The sequence below is a fragment of the Nyctereutes procyonoides genome, unplaced genomic scaffold, assembly GCF_905146905.1.
Source record: "Nyctereutes procyonoides isolate TBG_1078 unplaced genomic scaffold, NYPRO_anot_genome, whole genome shotgun sequence".
Taxonomy (NCBI): Eukaryota; Metazoa; Chordata; class Mammalia; order Carnivora; family Canidae; genus Nyctereutes; species Nyctereutes procyonoides.
Genome location: NW_026575024.1, coordinates 9,939,334 through 9,961,963, shown reverse-complemented (window position 1 = coordinate 9,961,963; position 22,630 = coordinate 9,939,334). Strand labels below are relative to the sequence as shown.

Genomic DNA, 22,630 nt, shown 5'->3' with positions numbered 1-22,630 from the left:
CAAGGTTGAAGGAATTTTGTAATTCTACAACCTTAAAGAAAAAAAAAAAAGTACATTCAGGAACAAAAAAAAAAAAAAAAGGAAGGATGGGTACAGGGATGGGGGGGCGGGTGTCATACGAAACAGGTCCCTAAACAGATGCCAGATCTTGTCCATGTACCCGCATACAGTCACCAGGGAAGTATACAGTACCCCCTCCCCCAATTAGGCTAACAGTTGTCTTGTCCATTGTAGTTCAGTAAGTTCCAACTTGAAATAGGATAGTCTTTGGAAATAGTTACTCTTGGTTGTACAAAGATTTTATGTATACAGTTTGTCGCAAGTAACAACGCTACTTTGCAGGACCCGCTTCTTTCCAAAATTAAAGAAAAAAAAAATTCTAGTCTGTATATGTTTTAGTATTTTTTGTTTTTTTCTTTTTCAATTTTTTTTCAATTTCTTTTCTCTTTTTTGATTTTTTCGATTTTTTCAATTTTTTTTTTTTTTTTGCAAAGCAGCATAACAACATCTGATTGTAGGACTTGCCTGAGGTTGTGATCACAACTGTAAACATCATTTGCACATCAGTAAGAAAAACAGGAGGAGATGGTTTCTTTTAACAAGGAAAAAAAAAAGTAGTAGAGTTCTAGAGGTCATTCTGCCTGCATTTCTCCCTCGACAAAGAGCTTAGCTGACTGCAATCTTATTTTCTTTGAGGAAGTGAGGGAATTGGTGTTTGGGGACGCTGTCGGCAGCACCTGGTTTTTCCACTTCAGCACTGATGGCAGACTGGGAGCCATCCATCTTGGAGATAGTGGTGTTGTTCACAATGGAGCTGGCCCCCAGGGAGACTGGGAGGGTAGGAATCCCCCCACTCTGGATCACAGAGATCTCATTGGTCTTCATGGCCAGACCTCCATTGAGTATGGTGGTGTACTAGTTCCACACGACAGGGTCCATGTTCACCGAAGGGGCCAAGATTTCCTTTGGAAACATCTCAGGGACTCTCTTCCCATCAGTTCCTAACAGAGCCATGGTGTTCTCGATGGCCAGCTTCCTCCCACGGCGAGCCGAGCTATTGTTCGCCCCATGCGTCATATAGTGGACCTATGGGGGATAGGAACAGAAAGGTTTCCACCAAAACAGAGATGTGATAGTGTGCACGTGGGCAAGCCAGTCTGTCTGCATAGGAGTTTGAACATTAAAAAAATCCAGATACCTGTTCTCTTGTGGGGGGAGGGGGGGCGGAAAATCAGATGATTTGGCAACAATGGGCCCACATTCCTGCCTAGAGGCAAGTTAAGACAACCAAGGCAGGGACATTTGCTCCAATTCTGTCCCCATCCCACTGTTCACGTAAGCAAAATTACAGGAACATTTACTATGCACCAGCCATTCTCAAGCGCTGGGGTTAAAATTTGTGGATAATAAACCTACACAGGTAATAACATTGTACAGAACTTAACACATAAACATACACTGAGTACAAATACAATGGGAAGGGGGGATCCCTGGGTGGCTCAGGGGTTTAGTGCCTGCCTTTGGCCCAGGGCGTGATCCTGAAGTCCCAACATGGAACCTGTTTCTCCCTCTGCCTGTGTCTCTGCCTCTCTCTCTCTCTCTCTCTCTCTCTCTCTCTCTCTCTCTCTCTCGTGTTTCTCATGAATAAATAAAATCTTTTTTAAAAAACTGGAAAATAATAGAAAAAGAACAAGCTTAAAAAAAAATGGGAAAACCTTTAAGATCAGTAGGTTGCACCCATGTCAATACCCTGGTTATTATTTACATTACAGTTTTGCAAAATTCTACCACTGGGGGATACTGGGCAAAGTATGGGAGGATCTACTAATTCTCACTGCACGGGAGTCCACAATTACCTGAATAAAAACTTGAGTTAATGAAATAACCTTTGGGGTACCTGGGTGGCTCAGTCAGTTAAGTGCCTGCCTTCAACTCAAGTCATGATCCTAGGATCCTGGGATGGAGCCCCACATTGGGCTTCCTTGCTCCGTGGGGATCCTGGTTCTCCTTCTCCCTCTGCCACCCTCCCCCCCTTGTGCTCTCTCTCTGAAATAAAATCCTTAAAAAAAAAAAAAAAAGTAACCTTTGAACAAAACAGACACTGCCCTGATGGAGCTGACCTACCAAATATACAGTAGGTCAATGATCGTAATCACCACCACAGAGGTCATGGGGAATGAATGCTAAGTTATTCTAGGGTGGTAGACAAGTCAAGAGCTCTTCTGATGATAAGTCCTACTACCTATTGCTCCTTCTACTTGGCCTTTTCTTTTTTAAGATTTTATTTATCTAAAAGAACACAAGCAGGGGGAGGGGTGGGGAGAGAAGTAGTCTCCTCATTGAGCTGGGAGCCTGACTTGGGGCTTGATTCCAGGACCTCAAGATCATGACTTGAGCTGAAGGCAGATGCCCAACTCAATGAGCCACCCAGGTGCTCCCTTGGCCTCCCTTCTAGAATTATTTTCCTAGTCTAGCTTTTGAGTTTCTAAATCCCTTTCAAGTTTTAAAGCGAGCTGGAAAATGTGGTGGGTGTTCCGTTTCTCAAGTAACCTAATTTCAATCCACAGGATGACATCTTGAGAAGTTAGCCGTTGTCTTGCCAGTGGGCTCTTGCCAGTGGGCTCTGACGTAACTTGCTCTTAATTGCTGTAAGTGGTTAAGATGTTACAGGCTTAACTTGAAGTGCTTTACTAATACAAATCATTTAATCTCCTGGACAACTCTGAAGTTGTTGCTACCATTGTCCCCGTGACTGGGAAACCGAACCATGAGGAGCCATCTGCCCAAAGCCATGTGTGCAGCAAAAGGAGCTCCAGGGACGCCTGGGTGGCTCAGCGGTTGAGCATCTGCCTTTGGCTCAGGGTGTGATCCCGGGGTTCTGGAATCGGGTCCTGCATAAGACTCCCCACAGGGAGCCTGCTTCTCCCTCTGCCTGTGTCCCTGCCTTCTCTCTGTGTCTCTCATGAATAAAATAAAATCTTAAAAAAAAAAGAGCTCCAGACCTTCCTTGGATTGATCCCAGGGACTGGGAACTAATTTAGTTGGTACCAGAGATTAAGTTACTCCATGCTCCTTCCCTGACATGTTCGCCAACTAAAAAGTTAAAAAAAAGAATATAGCTTGTTTTTGATGTTTAACTTTTTAAATGATAGACAGTCTTATAGGTCAACTTCAAGAAGTTTTAACCTTTATTTTGAGCCACAAGAATTCAACTCAACTATTCTACTCCTGCAGAGAAGTGGAGAAGAGGGGATCCCTGGGTGGCTCAGAGGTTTGGCGCCTGCCTTTGGCCCAGGATGCGATCCTGGAGTCCCGGGGATTGAGTCCCGTGTCGGGCTCCCTGCATGGAGCCTGCTTCTCCTCTGCCTGTGTGTGTCTCTGCCTCTCTCTCTCTCTCATGAATAAATAAAGAAATAAATCTTTAAAAAAAAAAGTGGAAAAGAGATATAGAGAACATCTCATGTAAACCACAGGCAGGACTAGAAGGAAAACCCGAGGTCCCCAATGCTTTGTTCTTATACAGGCCACTGTCATTCCAGATATGGGCAAGTCTCCTCCCCATCTCTCTGGTAAAATCTTAGGTAGAATCTAACAATAGATAGAGGCCATTCTCTGGAAGGACCTAGCGGCTGGGTTTTAAAAGCACAGCTGATAATCTGGAGGCTCTTTTCTTTAACTCCTTGAGTACGGCTATCCTATCCATGTCTAACTCATGGTATTTAGTTCAGCCTAGCAGGCTAAGAAAACAGGTACCAAGCAGGCTAAGAATACAGGGTGGTCACCAAGTGCGAAGGCAAACACAAATCCAACGGTGAGTTGTCAATATTGTCACCCCATGTGACATTTATCATCTGTTTCCAGACTGGATTTTACCTATCTACAGAATTATTGTTGAGAGGTTACGGTCGGCCCCAATATTGGAGGGAAAACTACCCTTTGTGTAACTACTTTATACTAAGATACAGGAGCATCCAATAGACCATGTGGCCCGTTCCTACAGAGCAGTATTTGCAAAATGTGTCACTATTTCAGGTGCTGCTAAGATTAGGGGAAAAATGATCAATTTCATTATATTATCAATTTCATCAAACACTGTCAGTAAGAAGTATCTCAATTCAGAGATAGGAGAAAACATGCATATTTCGAGAGCCAGCCGTGGGATGTGACTATACAGCATCCCATTGGTCTCCATGGAAAATTCATCATAGATGGATTCACACCAGTAAGGACACCCAGCCCCATCCCCACTGAGAGCCTGAAGAGACTCACCTTCAAGTTGCCTTTGGTGGTAAAAGCTCGCCCACATATGTTACACACGAAAGGCTTCTCCCCAGTGTGAGTCCGCTCGTGAATTTGAAGAGCGCTCGCCGAGGAGAAATTCTTCCCACACCGTGTGCAGCCGTGTTGTTTGGCCTGTCGGCGTGGCTGGGCCGTTAGCAAAGGTGTCATGCCTGGGGACATGGTCGCAGGTCCAACAAACGCACCAGGGACTTCAACTTTGACATAGGTTGGCTGGGCTCGGATAAATGCTGATGGCAGACTGCTACGACCTGGTATCCAGAGAAAAGAAACCCCAAACCTTTATCATCCCATACTCCATCCGTCTCAAACCAAAAAAGCGCTCTGACTGAGGACAACTGCCTACCGAGAGCCTAGGAAGAGGTTTGGAGAAATGTGTACTTTGGAGGCAGCTTTCCTCTTGAGCCCATTGACCTGCCCATGAGTAACGACCCAAATACCTTGAAAAACTCACCATTTTGGTGTAGAGATATAGGCAACACCACAACCACTGAAATACAAGTTCCTGCATTAACAGTTACCTTTAAGGGATGCCTGGCTAGCTCAGTTGGTGGAGCATGTGACTCTTTATCTCAGGGTTGTGGGTTCGAGCCCCATGTTGGGTGTATAGAGTTTACTTAAAATACATAAAAACTATTTATAAAAAGTTATCTTTCAAGTATGCCGGGACACCAGCCTTATTTCATTCTACGATGTAGCAGTTCTCCCATTTCACCATTAAGGCTATCAACTGGTATCCCACAATTTATATGTGCATTTAAAATGGATTCTCCTCCTCATACTGCCCCCCCGTCCCCCCGCCAAAAGTTATTAATCTATGAACCTTAGGTTAGGGAGTGGGACCTCAGACTCAAGGAACTATGGCTTATCTCAGTTGGCCAAACAGCAGTGCCCACTTTCTCAAACATTCTCCTTACTGGATCATTTCCTTCAGATTACCCAAAGTCTCCCTGGGGCTCAAACACGAAAGTTAAGAACCAACAAGTGTGCTGTCCATACCCAATTTGCATTAACCACCGTAAATAAAAGGACATCATTAGTGCTAGGACAGAGGTAGTTCTAATTGCCCTCTACCCAGAAGTACAGAGAGGCTAACTGTCCTACAAAGGAGCTGCTTTGCATACATCATACTGTCCATTTGCCAAGTTCAACCCAGGTGCCTCTTGGATGACCTTGTGCCCAAAATGGACCTAAGTTAAATCCAAAGCTCTATCACCTTCCATCTCAGTGCGGCTGTTCTCGGAGCTGTCTGCTTTGCCACCAGCATCAGGAGACCTGGACTTGATGCTCTCTGCCTGGCTATTGGCCGGGGACAGGGCCTGGAAGGACGCGGTCTCCAGCACATCTGGACTTCGGCTCTGGTACTCCTGGTCCCCCATCACCGAGGACGACGAGTCGTTGGTCAAGCCGTCGCTCTCCACCGAGCCGTTTTCTCTGCTGCTCTGCCGCTGCAGGACAAGAGGAGCAGGACCCACCTTCCCCGGGGCATCTAGGGCGGCCGTCACGGCGAACCCGAGAGTGGGGGATGCCGAGTGGACGCTGGGAAGCGGCACGGGGACCTTCAGGGAGCTGCCCGAAGCGTCCTGGGGACCCAGCTCGTCCACGTCGATGCTCTCAATGACGTCATCGTGACAGGTGGCACCCGCGCTGCCATTTTCACTGACCATCGTGGCCTCGGGACCCGCAAAGTCACAGGGGTTCTCGGGCAGAGGCGTGTTGGGAATCTGGCCGCCCATGTGCATCCGGATGTGCTGCTGCAGCAGGACCGCGTTCGTAAACTTCTTCTGGCAGATGGGGCACGAGTGCTGCGTCTTTATGGACGTGTTGGTCCGGTGAACCCCGAGGTGCGTCTTCAGGTTGCCCTTGGTGGAGAAGGCCCGACCACAGATCTTGCACTGGAACGGCCTCTCCCCGGTGTGGGTGCGGTAATGCATCTTGAGGGAGCTTTGGCAGCTCAAGACCCGGTGGCAAATGAGACATTCGTTGGGGTCGGTGGTGGCCTTGTCGATGTTCTCCACCAGCTGCTGTAATTTCAGGGTCTCTGACCCCGGCTCGGGGGTCCCACTCCCTTGGAAGCCACCAACCCTCGGGGAAGTGTGGTTTGGCCCCCCCCCAGACAGTAGGGATCCATCCTCACTTTCTGGGGAAGGCCCGGGCTGCAGGTCGTTGGGCAGAGGGCCGCCCAGGAGGTCCTTGGGGTTAGTCCCTGAAGAGAGATTCTGAGGTAGCCCTAGACCGGGGGTCCCTGTTACAAGGACAGGTTTGCTGTCTAAAGAGAGACTCGATTCATCTACGGGGACGGGTACAGAGAGTGCATAGGGAATGCCATTGCCTGCCGTCATTTTGTCGTGGAACTCGGCAAAGAGCTGGGGGTTGGCCTTCACCTGGGGATGTCGATGAAAGTGCACCTTGAGGTTGCCCTTGGTGGTGAACCGGTGGCCACAGACAGAGCACACGAAGGGTCTCTCTCCGGTATGGGAGCGGAGGTGGATCTGCAGGGAGCTATCGGTCCCAAAAACCTTGCTACAGTACTTACACTTGTGCTTGCAGAGGACGGCCTCGTCTTTGGGTTTGGCCTCCACCGGGGACACGTTCGGTGGCTTCCCCTTCCCTTTCTTGGACGGGTCTAACGCCACGGTGGAGAAAGGGCTCTGGAAGACCACAGAGCCTGGGGCCTGAGGTAGCAAAGCACCAGGAAGGCGCGACATGACGTTCGGCAGCACCCTCGTCCCGTCGGGCTTCAGGGCGAAGGACGCCAGCCCCTGGGAGCTGGCGGTGGAAGGGATGTTTGCGTGAGGTAGCTTGGCTGGTTTCAAGGAGTCCAGAGACAGGCCCTGGCTGCCGGCTTTCTGGCTGAGCAAGGCCACGGCCGCGGAAACCTGCTGGGACATGTGGCTGCCCAGGGTCTTGAGGGTGTCCGCTCCCGCCACGCCCGAGTGGAGGGCGTGCGAGGCCCACATGTTCACCTGCACGCGGATCTGCTCAGTGAGCTGGATCTGCTGCAGCTGCTGCTGCTGCAGGCACAGGATCTGCTCCAGGACCCACGGGATGCTGCTGGCGCCGGGCACGGGGGCCAGCGGCGCCTCGGCGCTGCGCTGGTTCACCGCCACCTTGGTGCCCCGCAGTGCTTGCAGAGTGACATTAGTGTTGGCCACTTTGCCTTTGGGTAGATAGCTTATGTCCTGGGACGCGGTGGGCAGGGCGGTCTCGGCCTTCAGGTACACGACAGACTCGGCACCCAGCTTCTCCTTCAGCTCCCCCGAGCCGCCGCCATCCTCCCTGTGACCCTCCTTACCGCCTGGGCTGTGCGGCGGGTGGCCGAGCGCGGCCCCGGGGAACTCCTCCGGAGGCACCGGCCCCTCGCTGTCATTCATGATGAGCACCGGTGGGGTTTTAGTGCAATTTTTCTTATGTTCTAAGAACTCCGAGAAGCTGAAGAACTCTGCACAGCATTTCTCACAGATGTGAGTCTCCTCCCGACGAGTCCTCTTTGCAGTCATTCCATCCCTGTTGGCTTCACTGCCAGTCCCCGGGTGGTTCATTGGAGCACCTGGGACAAGAGAGGAAAAGCTAAGAATGGTGCCCAAGAAGGGGTGGGGGGGGGGGGGCGGTTTCTAGGGAAGAACCACAGCTTCACAACCTGTGTCCTAACAGGGAGAAGACTGTCAGAGGGACCCAGGCATCCGAAAGGACTGACTGAACCAACCATTTGTGTTGTGGGTTGAACTGTGTCCCCCGCAAAAGACACCCAAGTCCTTATACTCAGCACCTGTGCATGTGAACTTATTCGGAACAGGATCTTTGCAAATGTAATTGGGAGGGTCCCTAACCCAACGCCTGATGTTCTTAAAGGGACAGGGAAAAGACAGATGGAACAAGTAAGGCCCTATGAAGGAACCTGGTGGCCGGAAGCCAGGAGTGCCAGAAGCCAACAGGAGATAGAAAGGAGGCTTGGAACGGTTTCTTCCTCAGTTTCCAGAAGGAACCATCCCCGCCAACACCTCAAGTTCACATGTCTGGCCTCCAGAACCATTAGCCTCAATCTGTTGTTTTAAGTCATTTGATTTGTAGCAATTTGCTACAGAAACCCTAGGAAATCCTACAATTATTATTTAAATAATCCCCTTGGAGCTCTGCACCCCACTCAGAGTGAGCCTGCAAAGGCCAATGGGTCTCACGCGGTGACTATAAATAATGGAAACCTGCTCAAATATGGCCGATCATCCCCATCTTGGGGCCACTGAAAGCGAAACTGCTGTAAATCACTCAGTGTCAACCTGGGCACCTTCCCACTTTCAAGGTGCCAACAATCATGATAGCAGTGCCAAATTCACTGAAAACATGGAGACCAGGGCACATGCACACAGGAAGGCCAAGTGGATGCTCCTAGGAATATTCTCCTATGAGACACAGACAAAAGGAAAGATTTCATGTTCTAGGAAGGCCGTGACTAAAGACTTTGATGACCTTACAGATCACGCAACAACTAGAGAAATGCCTTAATAGTCAGGACACTAAAAGGGTTTAATAAACCATTATGTCAAGAGAGAAGCCCGAGAATGGACAGAGGGGATGGGAACGATGGGCTTCATTCTTCTCCCTGTACTTGCAACGTCGACTACTGTTATTTATCCGAAATGAAATATACAAAAATCAAACATATTCCTATTCTGGGCAGTTACATCCCTAAAAAGGCTTAGTCCATGGATTTCTTTTGTAATTAAGTCCTATTCCCTTCAGGGTTAATGTTAACAGGCACATTAAAATGCCCATCTTGCTGTGGCTTTATCCAGACGCCTGGGTCCTGAAAGCAAAAAAAAGCTGGGGGAAGAGCCTCTCTAAGCTACTTTATTGCTCTCATTTCCTGGCTATCCGATTATACGTACACTCCCCCACTAAGAAGTCATAGAGGTATGCCTCGGAGTCAGCAATGCTTGGCGTATGCTCTAAACCACACAGATAATTGCACAAGTACACAAAGACCCATGTAAGAAGGGTTATTTTTTGTGGGTGTTTTTTTTTTAACAGAAATTTTTCTAGCAGCTACTGTCAATTTTGATTCACTCACACAGCAAAAGTGGCATATAACTTCTGTATGCCCCAACATGGAGAGAGTTAGGTGAAAGAAACAGACTGCAGAATACGTAAATTGTGACCATTTTTGTTTAAAATAAAACCTCTGTGAAACGTATGAATGCATGGGAAAAGGCCAAGAAAGATACACATCACTTTTAAGAAATCATTACTTTTAAAAGCAAACTAATATAGTTTGCCTCTCAACTCCTTGGGGGACTGTACTCCCTAAAATTATGGGGTTTTGACAGAAGAGTCCAGAGTATGGGGAAAGAACAGATCTTGGAAAAGGAAAGTGTATTTTTCTTAAGATCTATAGATTTCAGAGTTTCAAAAAGTGGTTCTTTAAAATTTATGTTAAGGTGGCCTACATCAAGTTTTGTAAGGTGTGTTTGGGTTAGGGGTGGGCCAGGGAGAAAGAGCCAACAGCTAGCTACAAAGAGGTCCGGCCTGCCAGGGTAGGGAAAGCAGGTTAGGGTTATTCCAGCACTTACCTGTGAACAACAGGTCTGATATGGTAGCCTTACCCTTCAGAATTTGCCTGAAACATCCATAATCATGAAAGCCTCATAAGGTAGCTATGCCTGGGTTAAGTCAAGTGATTCAGTTAGCTGTGTCAGGGCGCCTGAGTGGCTCAGTTAAGTGTCTGTCTTCCGGCTCAGGTCACGAACCCCGGGGGGTCCTGGATTGAGCCCAGCAACTGGGCTCCCTGCTCAGTGGGGAGTCTGCTTCTCCCTCTCCCTCTGTGTGCTCACTTGCTTGCTCTCAAATAAATAAATAAATCTTAAAAAACAACAACAAATGTGTCAAGTGCCTACTAATGTGCCTGACACCATCCTGGATGGGATCTGGGCAAAGTGCAGATATGCAGGTGCTCAGGAAAGAGTTTCTCTACATCTTCTGTCTCTAATGGCTCAAATGGTTAGCTGGGCAAACCGAACAAAGCTTATAAAAATGGTCACTGAATGCTTAACTCATTTCCCAATACTTCCCACCTCCTACTGTGCCCAAACCAGGGGAGATAGGGACCCCATGGTGAAAAGATGACCCTGGTACTACTGTCTGTAGTTCCGACTAGGGACCTCTTGGTACCTCATACTGTATTCATCCAATCGATTCAATATCAGCTCCATTTACAGATGAGAAAAACAAATTCAGGTATCATGACTTGCCCAAGGTAGCACAATTAAAAAATAGTTATAGAGGGATCCCTGGGTGGCGCAGTGGTTTAGCGCCTGCCTTTGGCCCAGGGCGCTATCCTGGAGACCCGGGATCGAATCCCACATCAGGCTCCCGGTGCATGGAGCCTGCTTCTCCCTCTGCCTCTCTCTCTTCTCTGTGACTATCATAAGTAAATAAAAAAATTTAAACAAAAAGTTATAATTTCTGAATTCTTACTATGTGCCAAGTATAATTCTGAACAATTCATAGGTTATAACTCTATGAGGTAGGGGCTATTATTGTTTTACCAAGAGGGGAACTGAGGGACAGAGGACTTCATTTTGCCCAAGGTAATACAACTGATAAACTGCAGGGCAAGGGGGCACTTGGGTGGCTCGGTGGTTGAGTGTCTGCCTTTGGCTCAGGGAGTGATCTTGGGGTCCTGGGATCCAGTCCCACATCAGGCTCCCCACAGGAAGCCTGCTTCTCCCCTAGGCCTAGGTCTCTCCCTGTCACGAATAAGTAAATAAAGTCTTAAACAAAAAAAACCCTGCAGGGTCAATATTAAAACCCAGGCTTGGGAGACCCAGATCCTCCCTCCTTCCTACCATAATGTTTCTTCTGTTAACACTGCAACTATCTTTCCTCTCAAAGACACACCAGGGACCACAGAAAAGCCTGAGGGGTTGAGTTGGCAAGGAAGGTGGGGCACCTGGGTGGCTCAGGGTTTGAGCCTTTGGTCATGATCCTGGGGCCCTGGGATGAGTCCCGCATTGGGCTCCCAGAGGGAGCCTGCTTCTCCCTCTGCCTGTGTCTCTACTTCTCTCTCTGTGTCTCTTACCAATAAATAAACTAAATCTTAAAAAAAAAAAAAAAAAAGTTGGCAAGGAAGGGAAAAGAGGGCTAGGACACACACTACTATCTTTCTGGGACTCTCAGAAGTTACTTTAAAAGTTAGGACACAACGCACCCCTGCTACTTTTCCAGGTGAAGTTCAATAGGTTAAGTACACCTCTTTCCTTGCAGTCCTAATACTGTTCCCAGTTACAGTTCAAGAATCAACTTAAAAAAATATTTGTCAATTCCCAGAATATAAGATCTATCCCTACACTTTCCCAGTACTTGAAATGAGGTGTTAGAGTGGGTGTTATGGGGCACTCTTTCTGGAAAAGCAGTTCTGGCAACTGTGCATCAAGAACTTCAAAAAGTAGAACTTTTGAACAAGTTCCTCTTGGGAGGGAAATACACACTATTGGTAGGTGCCGACAAAGAGCTACAGCTCCTTCTGAGCACTGTGGTTACCAGGTCACCAGGTTAGTGCAGTTCTCCTTTGACCCTTGTTGGGAATTTACTGTATGAAATACAGGGATGCATTTCTCAGATTAACAAACAGCAAACTCTGGTCAAGCCGTAAGGTTCAGGTTAAATACATCAGGGTACAGAAAAAAAGGAGACTACAAAAATCAAGCAGATCTAGGTTACATGTGCTGCTCTAGAGGACAACTGCCCAGGATTTATTTCAAGAGGAAGAAGAGAAGGGGCTGTCTATCTGTGGTCCCATCTGTGTTTGTGGATAAAGATATAAACATGTACGGGGAAAATTTCCGTCTAAAGTAAGAGAAACTACTGGTGGGCTCTAGCTCTTGAGAGCGTTAAGGCCACAGACTGAGATGTAAGAGAAAACTTCAAAAGTATCCACTTTTGTACTATGGTTTCTTTTTCATTAGCATGTTGAAGCCCTTGGACTCCACCATTTTAACTTCTGGAAATCTCCAATAAAGTCCATGCAAGAATGCCCATTCCACTGTCAGGAAAACCACCACCACCACCCTCCACAAGCAACAAAGCACATGCTATTGCACCCTTAACCCACTCATCTCTGCAGCCACGTAATCAAGCTAGCGTCCGCGATCCCAATTTGTCATCGTGGAAACTGAGGCTCAGGCTCAAGGTAACAAGCTGCTAACTAGAAAAAGATCAGGGATTGTATTCTTAAGTACTATCTAGAGGGGCACTACAACTTGGTGGACTCATTTGGTTTCTTCTAGAACAGAGTTTCTCAAACTTTATTTCATGCTTCTATGGAGGGTTCTAAAGCTTTGTTTTCCTAACTACCGGCCCCCTCCTTGAAATTTTAATACCACAAATATGTCTGTGTTTATATGTTATGCACTGTGGTCCTTAGGAAGGCTACAAGCCACACTTAGCAAGTTTTCTGTCCCTGCTCCCTCAAAAAATGTTTACCCCCTTGGGGACAATATTCCTTCATTGAAAGCAGGTTCTAAACTAGCATTCTTTAACTGTAGTCCATGAAATTAGATAAGGGGAAAAAAAAAGATCTTTGTTTTCACTAATCCGAACTAAAATTTAACATTTCTTTCCATTACAAATGTAGGAAACACCCCACGGTGTTATTTGTAGAAAAAGCAGATCTTTTCATATGACGTGAATGCTGTTACATTACCGGGAATTCTGGGTCACCTGACCAGCTGTGCTAATCTTATTTAATGTCTTCATAAAGAAGCATATTATTATATTGTAAATGCTTTGGGTTTTGATAACCATTTCAAATGCAGTTTACTTCCTTGGTATTTTCTGTGTATTTTTTGCTTTAAAAAAAATACATTCTGTTGAGAAGGAATCTATGGCACAAAAAAGGTTAAGCCCTCGGCACTAGAAGGATCTAACAGTTTCCAAGAGTGATTTACAACCTGAATACCAGCTTGCCTTCACTGTATACACAGGCTGGCCTCTTCTGTAGCCTGGATGCAAAGCCAGCAACATCCCACTTGAGTCTTAAAACAGCGGCAGCTCTGAATGCATGTGCAGTAAAACGTACTTCTACATCCAGACCACCGCTGGCAAATACCGAAGCCTTATTTGCCCGAGAGTAAGAGGACTGAGTTATGAACAATTGCCTGCTCCGCTTAAGTTAACCCTTCCCGAAAGGAAAAAGCAAAGTTCAGAGAGATTACCCGGCAACTAGTTCTCCCATCTTTCCACCCCACCCCCACTCCGAATTTTAGGAATGTTATCTCTCAGCATCTAGTTATCCAATAAGTTGGAAGAATGCAGTAAACCCAGCAGGGGTCTTAGATTCAATCACTGCCAAATGGATAGAAAATACTCTTACTATTGTATAGAAGAAAAGCTCATCTACTAGAAGCCAATCAAATTCTGGAGACCCGAAAATGCTTAAAAAATAAAACCTGTATAATCTTGAGAAAAGCATTACGACTCAAGCTTATCTCCCTCCCCATTTCTATATTAAAAGAATCACAATGAGTAGATTATCTAAAGTATACAATATCTTCAACCCTCTCCCACCCACAGGATAATTGCTCACCAAAAAACAAAAGTAAAAGATTTCCTTTGAACCAGCTAAAAGAAAGCTCCCATTTACGGTTTACTTTTACATCTCAACTCAGCAATCCGAGAAACACTTAAGTAACAGGGCTTTAACTCAATTCATACATGGCAAGTTAGAGCTATAATTAAGTTCTACTTAATTAAGAGCTAAAAACTTGTTCCAAACAGTCTTGGATCAAAATTCAGGGACTCTGCTGAAAAGGAAGAACAGTAGAAGAATCAAAGAAGGTTGTAACAGCTGTTAATGTGTCTTGAGTTCTGCTATTTACATTAAGAGATGGGTCCCATTTTCCTTCAACTGGGGCTCATCTTTTAAGCAAACTTGTAAACTCCATGCAGGCAGGGACTTTTGTCAGTCCCTTCTACAGAGTCACTCCCAGAACAAAGACTTGACAGTCATGAAATTCACTTGGAAAAAAAAAATAATAAAGGATGGTGGTAACTGGAGATGCAGTACTTGTCTGGATTTAGTCTTTTAAAATGGTTTAGATGCTTTCTTTAATGAACCAAAAGTACAACAGGTTAAGGGTTGATGAAGGAGGGAACTTGTTGAACTCTTCCCCGTGATTTTTCCAGGGCCGTAAGGCCCAGAGCATGAAATGCAAACACTGTTTTATTTCCAACTCTCTTCCTAAAGACCTCTTAAATGTAAGGTCCCAAAAGCACAGCTCAGATGTTAAAAGGGAGAAGAGATCGTCAAATTCGACCAGCTAAACACTCATCATGGCTCCTTCAAAGGAACTGATGGAAAATCCCATCTCATAACCAACCAGAGTCAGATCATGATAAACAGCTCCTTGGATTCAAAGCATGGCTAAAAATCAACCATGAGCAAGCCATTTTCAACCCGGAGCTACTGTTTACTCTAAAATGAGTACAAATGAGAGTTAAAGATAATGTACTTGAGGTCCCAGCCTGGTGTCCGGCACTTACTTAGGCTACAGTTTAAAAACTGCAGAATCATCTCAGTTGGCAGTTCAGAACTCTCTTGACACAAATAAAACCGAAAACATTGTTATTTTGAACAAAACTAAATTACTGATCCCGTTGCCAGCACACAGTGGGTCTTCTGCAGTTGAAATTATCTGAACAGGACTCTCTACCCCTTTTGTATAAAGGGAAAAATCCAAAAGCTCAGAGTAATTGGACAGGTCGCAAAGTTACACAGCTGAAAGTCATACAATCAGACTGGAATGCACATCTCTAAACCCTACCAAAACACTAACTTCATTTAAAAAGAGGAAGTGCTAACTCCATCTCCTGCTCCCAAGATGGCTCCCCAGCCCCCCCACCCCCACCCATGAGGAAGCTAGTGGAGGCCGAAATGACCAAGTACCGATGTGTGTAATTCATTTTTAACGGAACAAAGGGGGCTCCGGGCAAGCTGGAGCCCCTTTCTCTATCAGAAACTATGATCGAAACACAGAGAGTCGGCCTGCAACACGCAAGCTACTGTCAACGAGATTTCTCCCTCTCCCACAATTAAAATGGGGACTTCCAAGTGCCCTCTTCTCAAAATCCTTATAGCCAGGGGAGGTCATTTCAGTTTAGAAACTGGGGCGAGGCGGTTGTTTGAAACTTGGGGATCTTAATCGTTGATGGTTGTAATCCAGTTTAGCACAAAGGGCATTCGAAACTCTTTTGAGAAAATGCTAATTTCCCCCCATATGTAGCGTGAGTCCACTGCCCACCTGCAGATTTTTTGATCTGCTAATTGATCTCCAAACTCCACCTTCCTCCCTCAAGAACTGCATTCTTTACAAGTGGATCTCGAATTTGGTTTTGCAAAATAGGTCCGGGTCCAAGTCTTTTAACTTTTTAAAATTGCACAGGTCTATGTATCTATTTATAGAGATCAGCCTATATGGATCTATGTGTCTCTCTATACAGCTATATGTACTGAGCATACAGACAGGTACCTACAGACAGGCTGCTCAGATGAAAAAGGCAGTCCTTAAACTGCCCGGGGAAACTACCTTCTGGTCCCGTGGGGGCAACTGGAGATCCTGCAAACACATTCTAGGATCGAGGAATTCTTGAAAAGAATTCCAGAGAGCAGCAGGTACAGCCCGGGCTCGCGCAAGCCAGTGGCTGAAGTTGCCAGGGGCGCCCATCCTGCGCTCGGCATCCCCACCCCGCAGCCCGTCCCACCCATCAGGTGTGAGCCGGTACCTGCGAGGGGACCCGCCTCTCGGCAAAGCGTGCGGCTCCGGGCAGGGCCTCCAGGGGGCGCCCGCGCGCAACTCGGCGGTCGGCTCGGACCCCAGCGATCAATAACGATTCCCCCCCCCCCCTGCCGCGCGCCCCCAAATCGTGGAGGGAGCGGAGCGCACGGCCAGGCCGGAGAGCCCAAGCCTAGCTCGGGTTAACTGCCAACCCCAAGCCGCGCTCATTGAAGAAGCCGCCCGGTGACACGCTCCCCGCAAAGGTGCCAACCACCACCCAAAGCGCCCCTGGCGTGCGCCCACCAAAAGTGAAGGGGGCTGGAGAATGGGGAGGTCAGAGCAGAACCAGGGGAGGGGTCAGAGCCCGGAGCTCGCCCCTCCTCTTGGGAGGAAGCGGGCGGGCGGAGGGTTAACCCTTTTGTTCCAGGTGGGCCAGGCGACGGAGCCTCTGCACGCGCTCCCCCCACCGCCCCCCCACCCGAGGCACAAAGAGAGTCCATCCCCCTGGGACCCCGGGTGCGCGCTGCCCAGACCATCAGACGCCCCGAAAACGCACAGCCGCCCCTCGTCGAGCTGATCTCTTTCATTTGCCCTGGAAAAATGTTATTTGCGGGAGGGGGGGGAGGGGGAGAACGTGGGGGGGTGCGTGTGAAAAACAAAACAAAACAAAACAGGGATTCACATTAAGCCCATTATAAATTCGGGAAACCCACTACATCCCCAAGAAGGGGGAGGTGGCCCCAAAGCAGCGCCCATCGGAGCGGTGGCTTCAAGCGGCTGGGACTGCAGCGCACACTCCCACGAGCGGCTGAGAAATTAGAAAGCAGGCGGGGAGGGGAGGGAAAACGACCCACAAGGCCCCAGAGGAGGTGAACAACGCCCCCTCCCCCCACGCGCAGCTAAAAACTTATCAGGCGACAATTTGGCGGGCCGGGGCCGGGGGGAGACCGGGTGGGCGCGCGCCCCGCTCCCGCCGCCTCCTCCGCAAGGGGCCGGGGTCCGAGCGCCTCCCCGCCCCGGGAGCTCGCCCCGGCCGCGACCGCCCAGCCCCGGCCCGACCTCTCCGCGCCCCCCCCCCGCGCCCCGGGGCGCGCTTCTGGGCAGCCGGGCGCCCCGGAAAAGCCCCGCAGGATTCCAGGCCGGGGCACCCCGCCGCGGCTGCCGCGCGCCCGCGCCCCCGGCCCCCGGCCCCCGCGCCCCTCCCGCGCGCCGCGGTTATTTTTAGGAAGTCGGAAATCAAAGATGGCTGGAGGTCAGGCCCCGAAAGGTTAGGGCGAAGATCGGCGGGCGGCAAAGCCCAGCGAGGACGGGGGGGGGAAGAAAAAAAAAAAAAAAAAAAGCAAGCTAAAACCTTATTTTTTTTTTTTTTTTTTTTTTAATGAGAGATCCTGCGCCTTCCCCCCGCCAACCCTCTTCGGGGACCTCCAGAGAGCGGGTGGCCCGCACCCCAGCTCCCGGAGGTGGGGAGAGGTCGCGCCCCCTCCTCCCCCTCCCCCCCCGCCCGGCCCGGCCCGGCCCCGGGAGGGGCGCGTGCAACAGATCGCCCTCCCCGGGGGGGGGGCCTTCCAGGAGCGCGCCCCGTCTCCAGCCTCCCAGAACAGCCCCCCCACCACCAAGGGGGGGCAGGGGGAAAGGTGGGGAACCCCCGGGGTCTTTCTTTTTAAAAGCGGCGCCAGAGAGGGAGGAGGGGAACCGAAGTTACAAGTGGGGGGGGGGCGGGGGGAGGAGGCTACCAGCGAGGGGAGTGGAACCAATTAAGGGGCGAGGGACGAGGAGGGAACCTTTCAGGAATTGAGGGGCAGAGAGGGTGGGGGTCAGGCTTACGAGACCTGGGGGTGAAACTTACACGAGAGAGGCAAGCGGTGGAGAGAGGAAAAAAAAAAAAAAAAGAAGAAAGTGGAATTAACGAGGGGGTGGGGGGCGAGGGTGCCTCGCGCGCCCAGCACGGGGCCCCCCGATCTCGGTGCCGGCCAGAATGCGCGCTGCGGGGCGCTGGCTCCCCGAAGCCCGCGCCTCCCAGGGTCCGGCGAGCGCCCGCGAAGCTGCCCGCCCCCGGCGCGCGCCCCAGCCCGGCTCACCCGGCTCCCCCGCCGCCGGCGCCGCTGCGGCCGCATCTGCAAACTCCGGGGCCGGCTGCTGCGGGGGCTGCTCGCCCTGGTCCTCCTCCGAGTTGATGTGCTGGGGTTTCGCCTGCTTGCGCCTCGACATGGTGCGAGCATCGGGCCGCCTGGAGAGCCGCGGTTATTCGCCCACTCCGCCACAAATTCCTGGAGTTAGGAAATTTACCCCCCTTCGGCCGGAACGCGCATGTCCCAGTAATTATTATTATCAATAATGCATTGCGATTTATCATGAGCCCTGACAGCTGATTGGCCTGAGTCCAAGACCTCAGAGATCATTTAAATAAGCCCTCATTGATCAGGGAGGGGCGAGGCATTCTGGGCTTTGTAGTCCGGCCCTGCCGGCGACAAAGGCGTGTTCGTCGGGGGAGCGCAACTAATTAGCATCCGGGCTCAGATTGGCTGGATCGTGCACGAAATCGGAGGGGGGGACCCATCCTCGCCCCAGCTATCTGAGTCCTTGGAGAGAAGATTAAAAATAATCGTGTGCTTATTCAAAACCTGGAGCGTCCGTAAAAGTTTTGCAAGGAGCGTTTGGGGTGGCGTTCGCTCCAGAAATCACTTTTGGAAGGTTGATATCCGCGCAAGCCGGGGTTGGAAGGTCTTTTCAGTGGAACAGTTTGGCTCGATTTTTTACATCTACCAAAACAAACAAACAAACAACAACAAAAAAAAAAACCAACCAACCAACAAACAAAAAAAAAAAAACACAAAAAAAACCTGCAAACAAAAAACTGGGATGTGACCTGTGTCACCTTCCATCTTATTTTTGATGGCGATGCTTAAATGGAATTTCTAGATGCCTGAAGAAGAGTGAACATGGTGGTTGATTTGATTCGACCTTCCCAATCCATCGCAACTCTGCAAGTGGCCTTGGAATTTCCAAAATTTCAGATTATCCTTTTACCGTGATTTATTTTCTTTAAATGCTAACTAATAGCCTCTCCCCCCGCCCCCCAACCCCAGGATTCATATTCACAAAGGTTGGTTTGTTGTTAAAAGGCGACCTTGGTTTTTGGTTTGGGGGTTTATTTTCACTCTAAAATGACTGAAACCAAATACTGAAAAGGCAGATTAAAGGCCAGTATAGTCAGAGATAATATCAAAACAGCAAGCAATTGCATTTTTTCCCCCACAAAGCCATAAATGTCTGATAACATCATATTTTATTGCTGAGACAATGCTCTTACATCTCCCATGCAATAGCAATGAGTACTGTTAGAGTATCTGAGTGTCACTAAACTAATCTTTATTGGAATTTTTTGCAATAAAGACTTCATTATGAAAAAGGGGTATAGTTCAGAGTGATTGCATCATCCTGACGCCGGGATACCTGGCATTTTCTAAAATTGTGTATGTATAATATTACATGTATACGCATTGATAACAGTAAATCCCTATATTTAATTCCATTAATTGCCTCGCGCAAGGTAAATGCTCAAAAAATGTCGAATAAATGATGAAATTTTCAGCCTTCTCAGTCTTTGATTGGTGTTTCCATGACGCCTCCGGGCCTGTGTCTTTATTTGGCTTTTACTTCATTGTAAGAGAACTGTAAACCATCCACATTTGTGCCTTGCATTTGCTCCATTAGTTATATATCAAGTTCCCAGCTTGTAAGAGTTTCTTGTAAGCTCATCAGAAATGCAAGCAAAATAGAATGCTGGGCTCATAAATACATTCACCTGGGTATTTGGACATCCCAAGGAGGAGAATAAATCAGCTTGATCATCTTTTTGATATTCATGGCCATCAATAAAAACTTACTGAAAGAAGGTTAACTTCCAATTTTTGAGTCTCCGCTTGAAAATGCTTCGCTTTGTTTTATGTAAGTCCCCTAAAGCAAAAAAGATAGAATTACAGTCAATGGCCAAAGTTGGGAAGGTAAGAATTTGGTTTAATAATACATGGAAGCTGTTTAGAATTCTCATACTGAGTAAAAAAGCCAATTAACACCTGCTTTGCTGACTAATTTACTTATATTCCTAACACCTTTTCTGTTTAACATGGTGTGGCAGGAGATGTAATTGAGAAATCTAAATGAATGTACAGTAGGTTTATAGCTCAAGACTTATTGGTGGCTTAAAGAAAACTTCATTAAAGGTAAGGTTTCTTACATTTATTTTAGTTGTTAGTTTCATCATTTCTACTTAGAACAAGGTCAAAAAACTGCCGCTTGCATCTCCAAGTGATGATGATAATAATTACTGTTTGAGCCGCTGTTATGTGCCGCAGACTCCCTAAACACACACTCCCTTGTTTTATCTTCCCAGGGAAACTGAGGCTCAGAGACGTGAAGTGACTTAATTAGGAAGTGGCTGAGCTGATTGGTGGTTGATCCCTAAACTCGGCTCCAAAATTCTTACCGTATCCCCAAACCTGTCATGCACCTGAAGCTGAATGCAGACAAGAAAATAAAAACAAGGAAACATTGGGGTAAAAGAAATCTTGTGCAACATTAAGCCTGTCCTGGAAAACTCCAGGCTCTGTAGAAGTAAATTCTACAGGTAAAAATCAAGGAGAAGTTTTCCTCCAAAAGAAACGTTCCATGAACATCATATCAAGAAAAGGATGCAGTACAGGTTTTGAGCCTACCTCCAACAGTGAGCTGCAGCCAGCGAGCAGGAGTAGGAGGAAAGACCCTAGAGAGGAGGAGAGGGTGAACGGAGAATAGAGGGCTACAGGCAAGTTCCTAATCAAAGGCAGTTTTTTTGGATTATTTAGTATTCCCTGAACAGCCAAAAGACCTGAGTAGGACTAGGGAAAAAAAAAAAAAAAAAAAAGATCAAAGTAGAAGATTGTATTAAACTTTTTAATGCCTTCTGTTAGGTGACTGGGTTTATATAATCCAATCATTTGGGATCCCTGGGTGGCGCAGCGGTTTGGCGCCTGCCTTTGGCCCAGGGTGCGATCCTGGAGACCCAGGATCAAATCCCACGTCAGGCTCCCGGTGCATGGATCCTGCTTCTCCTTCTGCCTGTGTCTCTGCCTCTCTCTCTCTCTCTGTGTGTGACTATCATAAATAAATAAAAATTATTAAAAAAAATAATCCAATCATTTTCACTGTTTGCCCTAGGCAGGAATTGTTGGGAAATTCATTTCTTGTTTTATCTTTCAGGCAAGCAGTTTATGAAAACTGAGGCTTTACTGTCAATGAGGTTATCTGGGATTCATAATCCCATCCTCATTAAAAGGCTTTTTTTATTCCTGTTTCATGAAGCTCAGAGCTCCTGCCTCATTGGGCCCTTCCCTCCTAAATTTCCAGTCTTCAGTTCAGCCTTCCCTGCCTAAAACCCACCTTTCCTCATCCAAATCGGGTCTCACCTCTTAGTCTGCTAGGAGCCAAGACTTTCCTTTTATCGCATGGTTCAAAATTTATGATTATAGATTTAATTGTATATCCGTTTATTGCTTCTTTTTCACCAGGCAGGCCACGCGGAGGCTTCACCACCGAGTCCCAAGCCCTTAGCCACGGCAATGGAACACAGAAGTCACAATAAATAATAATGAGTGAATCCGTCAATGGTAAATGATTTTGCAGGCCTGAATATAAGATAAAGTATTAAAAGGCAATTACCGTTGGTGGGCATATAAATTGGTGCAGACGCTATGGAAAACAGTATGGCAGTTCCTCAAAAAAAGCAAACACCGAATTACCATATGATGCAGCATTTCCATTTCTGGGTGTGTGCCCCCAAAGAACCAAAAACAGGGACATGAAACGATATTTGTACACCCATGTTTGTAGCAGCATTATTCGCAAGAACTAAAACGTGGAAGCAACCCAAAGGTTCACCCACAGATGAATGGATAAACAAAATATGGTGTATACATACAAAGAATTATTCAACCTTAAAAACGAAAGAAATTCTGGCACGTGCTACAATGTAGATGAACCTTGGGGACATTATGCTGAAGGAAATAAGCTAGTCACAAAAAGACAAATGCCATTTGATGCCACTTACATGAGGTACTTATAGGAAGGGGGGATGGGGAGTTGTTTAATGGGTATGGAGTTTCAGTTTTGCAAGATAGAGACCTGGAGATTGCACAGCCGTGTGAATTTTTTTTTTAAGATTTTATTTATTTATTCATGGTAGACTTGGGGGGGGTGGGGAGCAGAGACACAGGCAGAGGGAGAAGCAAGCTCCATGCCAGGAGCCCAACACGGGACTCGATCCCGGGTCTCCAGGATCAGGCCCTGGACCAAAGACAAGTGCCAAACCACTGAGCCACCCAGAGATCCCCTGAATGTTCTTAATACCACCGAATGATACACCTAAAGACAGTTGAGATGGTAAAATTGTATTTTACCAAAATTGGGGAAACAAGGCAATTACAAATGGATGGCCATCCAATTGTATTAATTTATTAAAAATTCTCAAACTGTACATAACATATAAATATAAGGGATGAATTTTATGCTATGTAAAGCATACCTAA

At 47.6% G+C, this 22,630-nt stretch overlaps 1 protein-coding gene across 1 annotated transcript; it reads right to left on the bottom strand.

Annotated features, from left to right (window-relative positions):
• Nucleotides 1-531: 531 nt before the first annotated feature.
• SALL4 (spalt like transcription factor 4) lies at nt 532-18,301 on the bottom strand. The gene is given in 4 exon segments (XM_055303601.1): nt 532-1,086; nt 4,270-4,550; nt 5,516-7,849; nt 18,146-18,301. Coding segments are annotated over 4 exon segments (3,165 nt in total). The 5' UTR covers nt 18,276-18,301; the 3' UTR covers nt 532-666.
• Between the last annotated feature and the right edge of the window lie 4,329 nt (nt 18,302-22,630).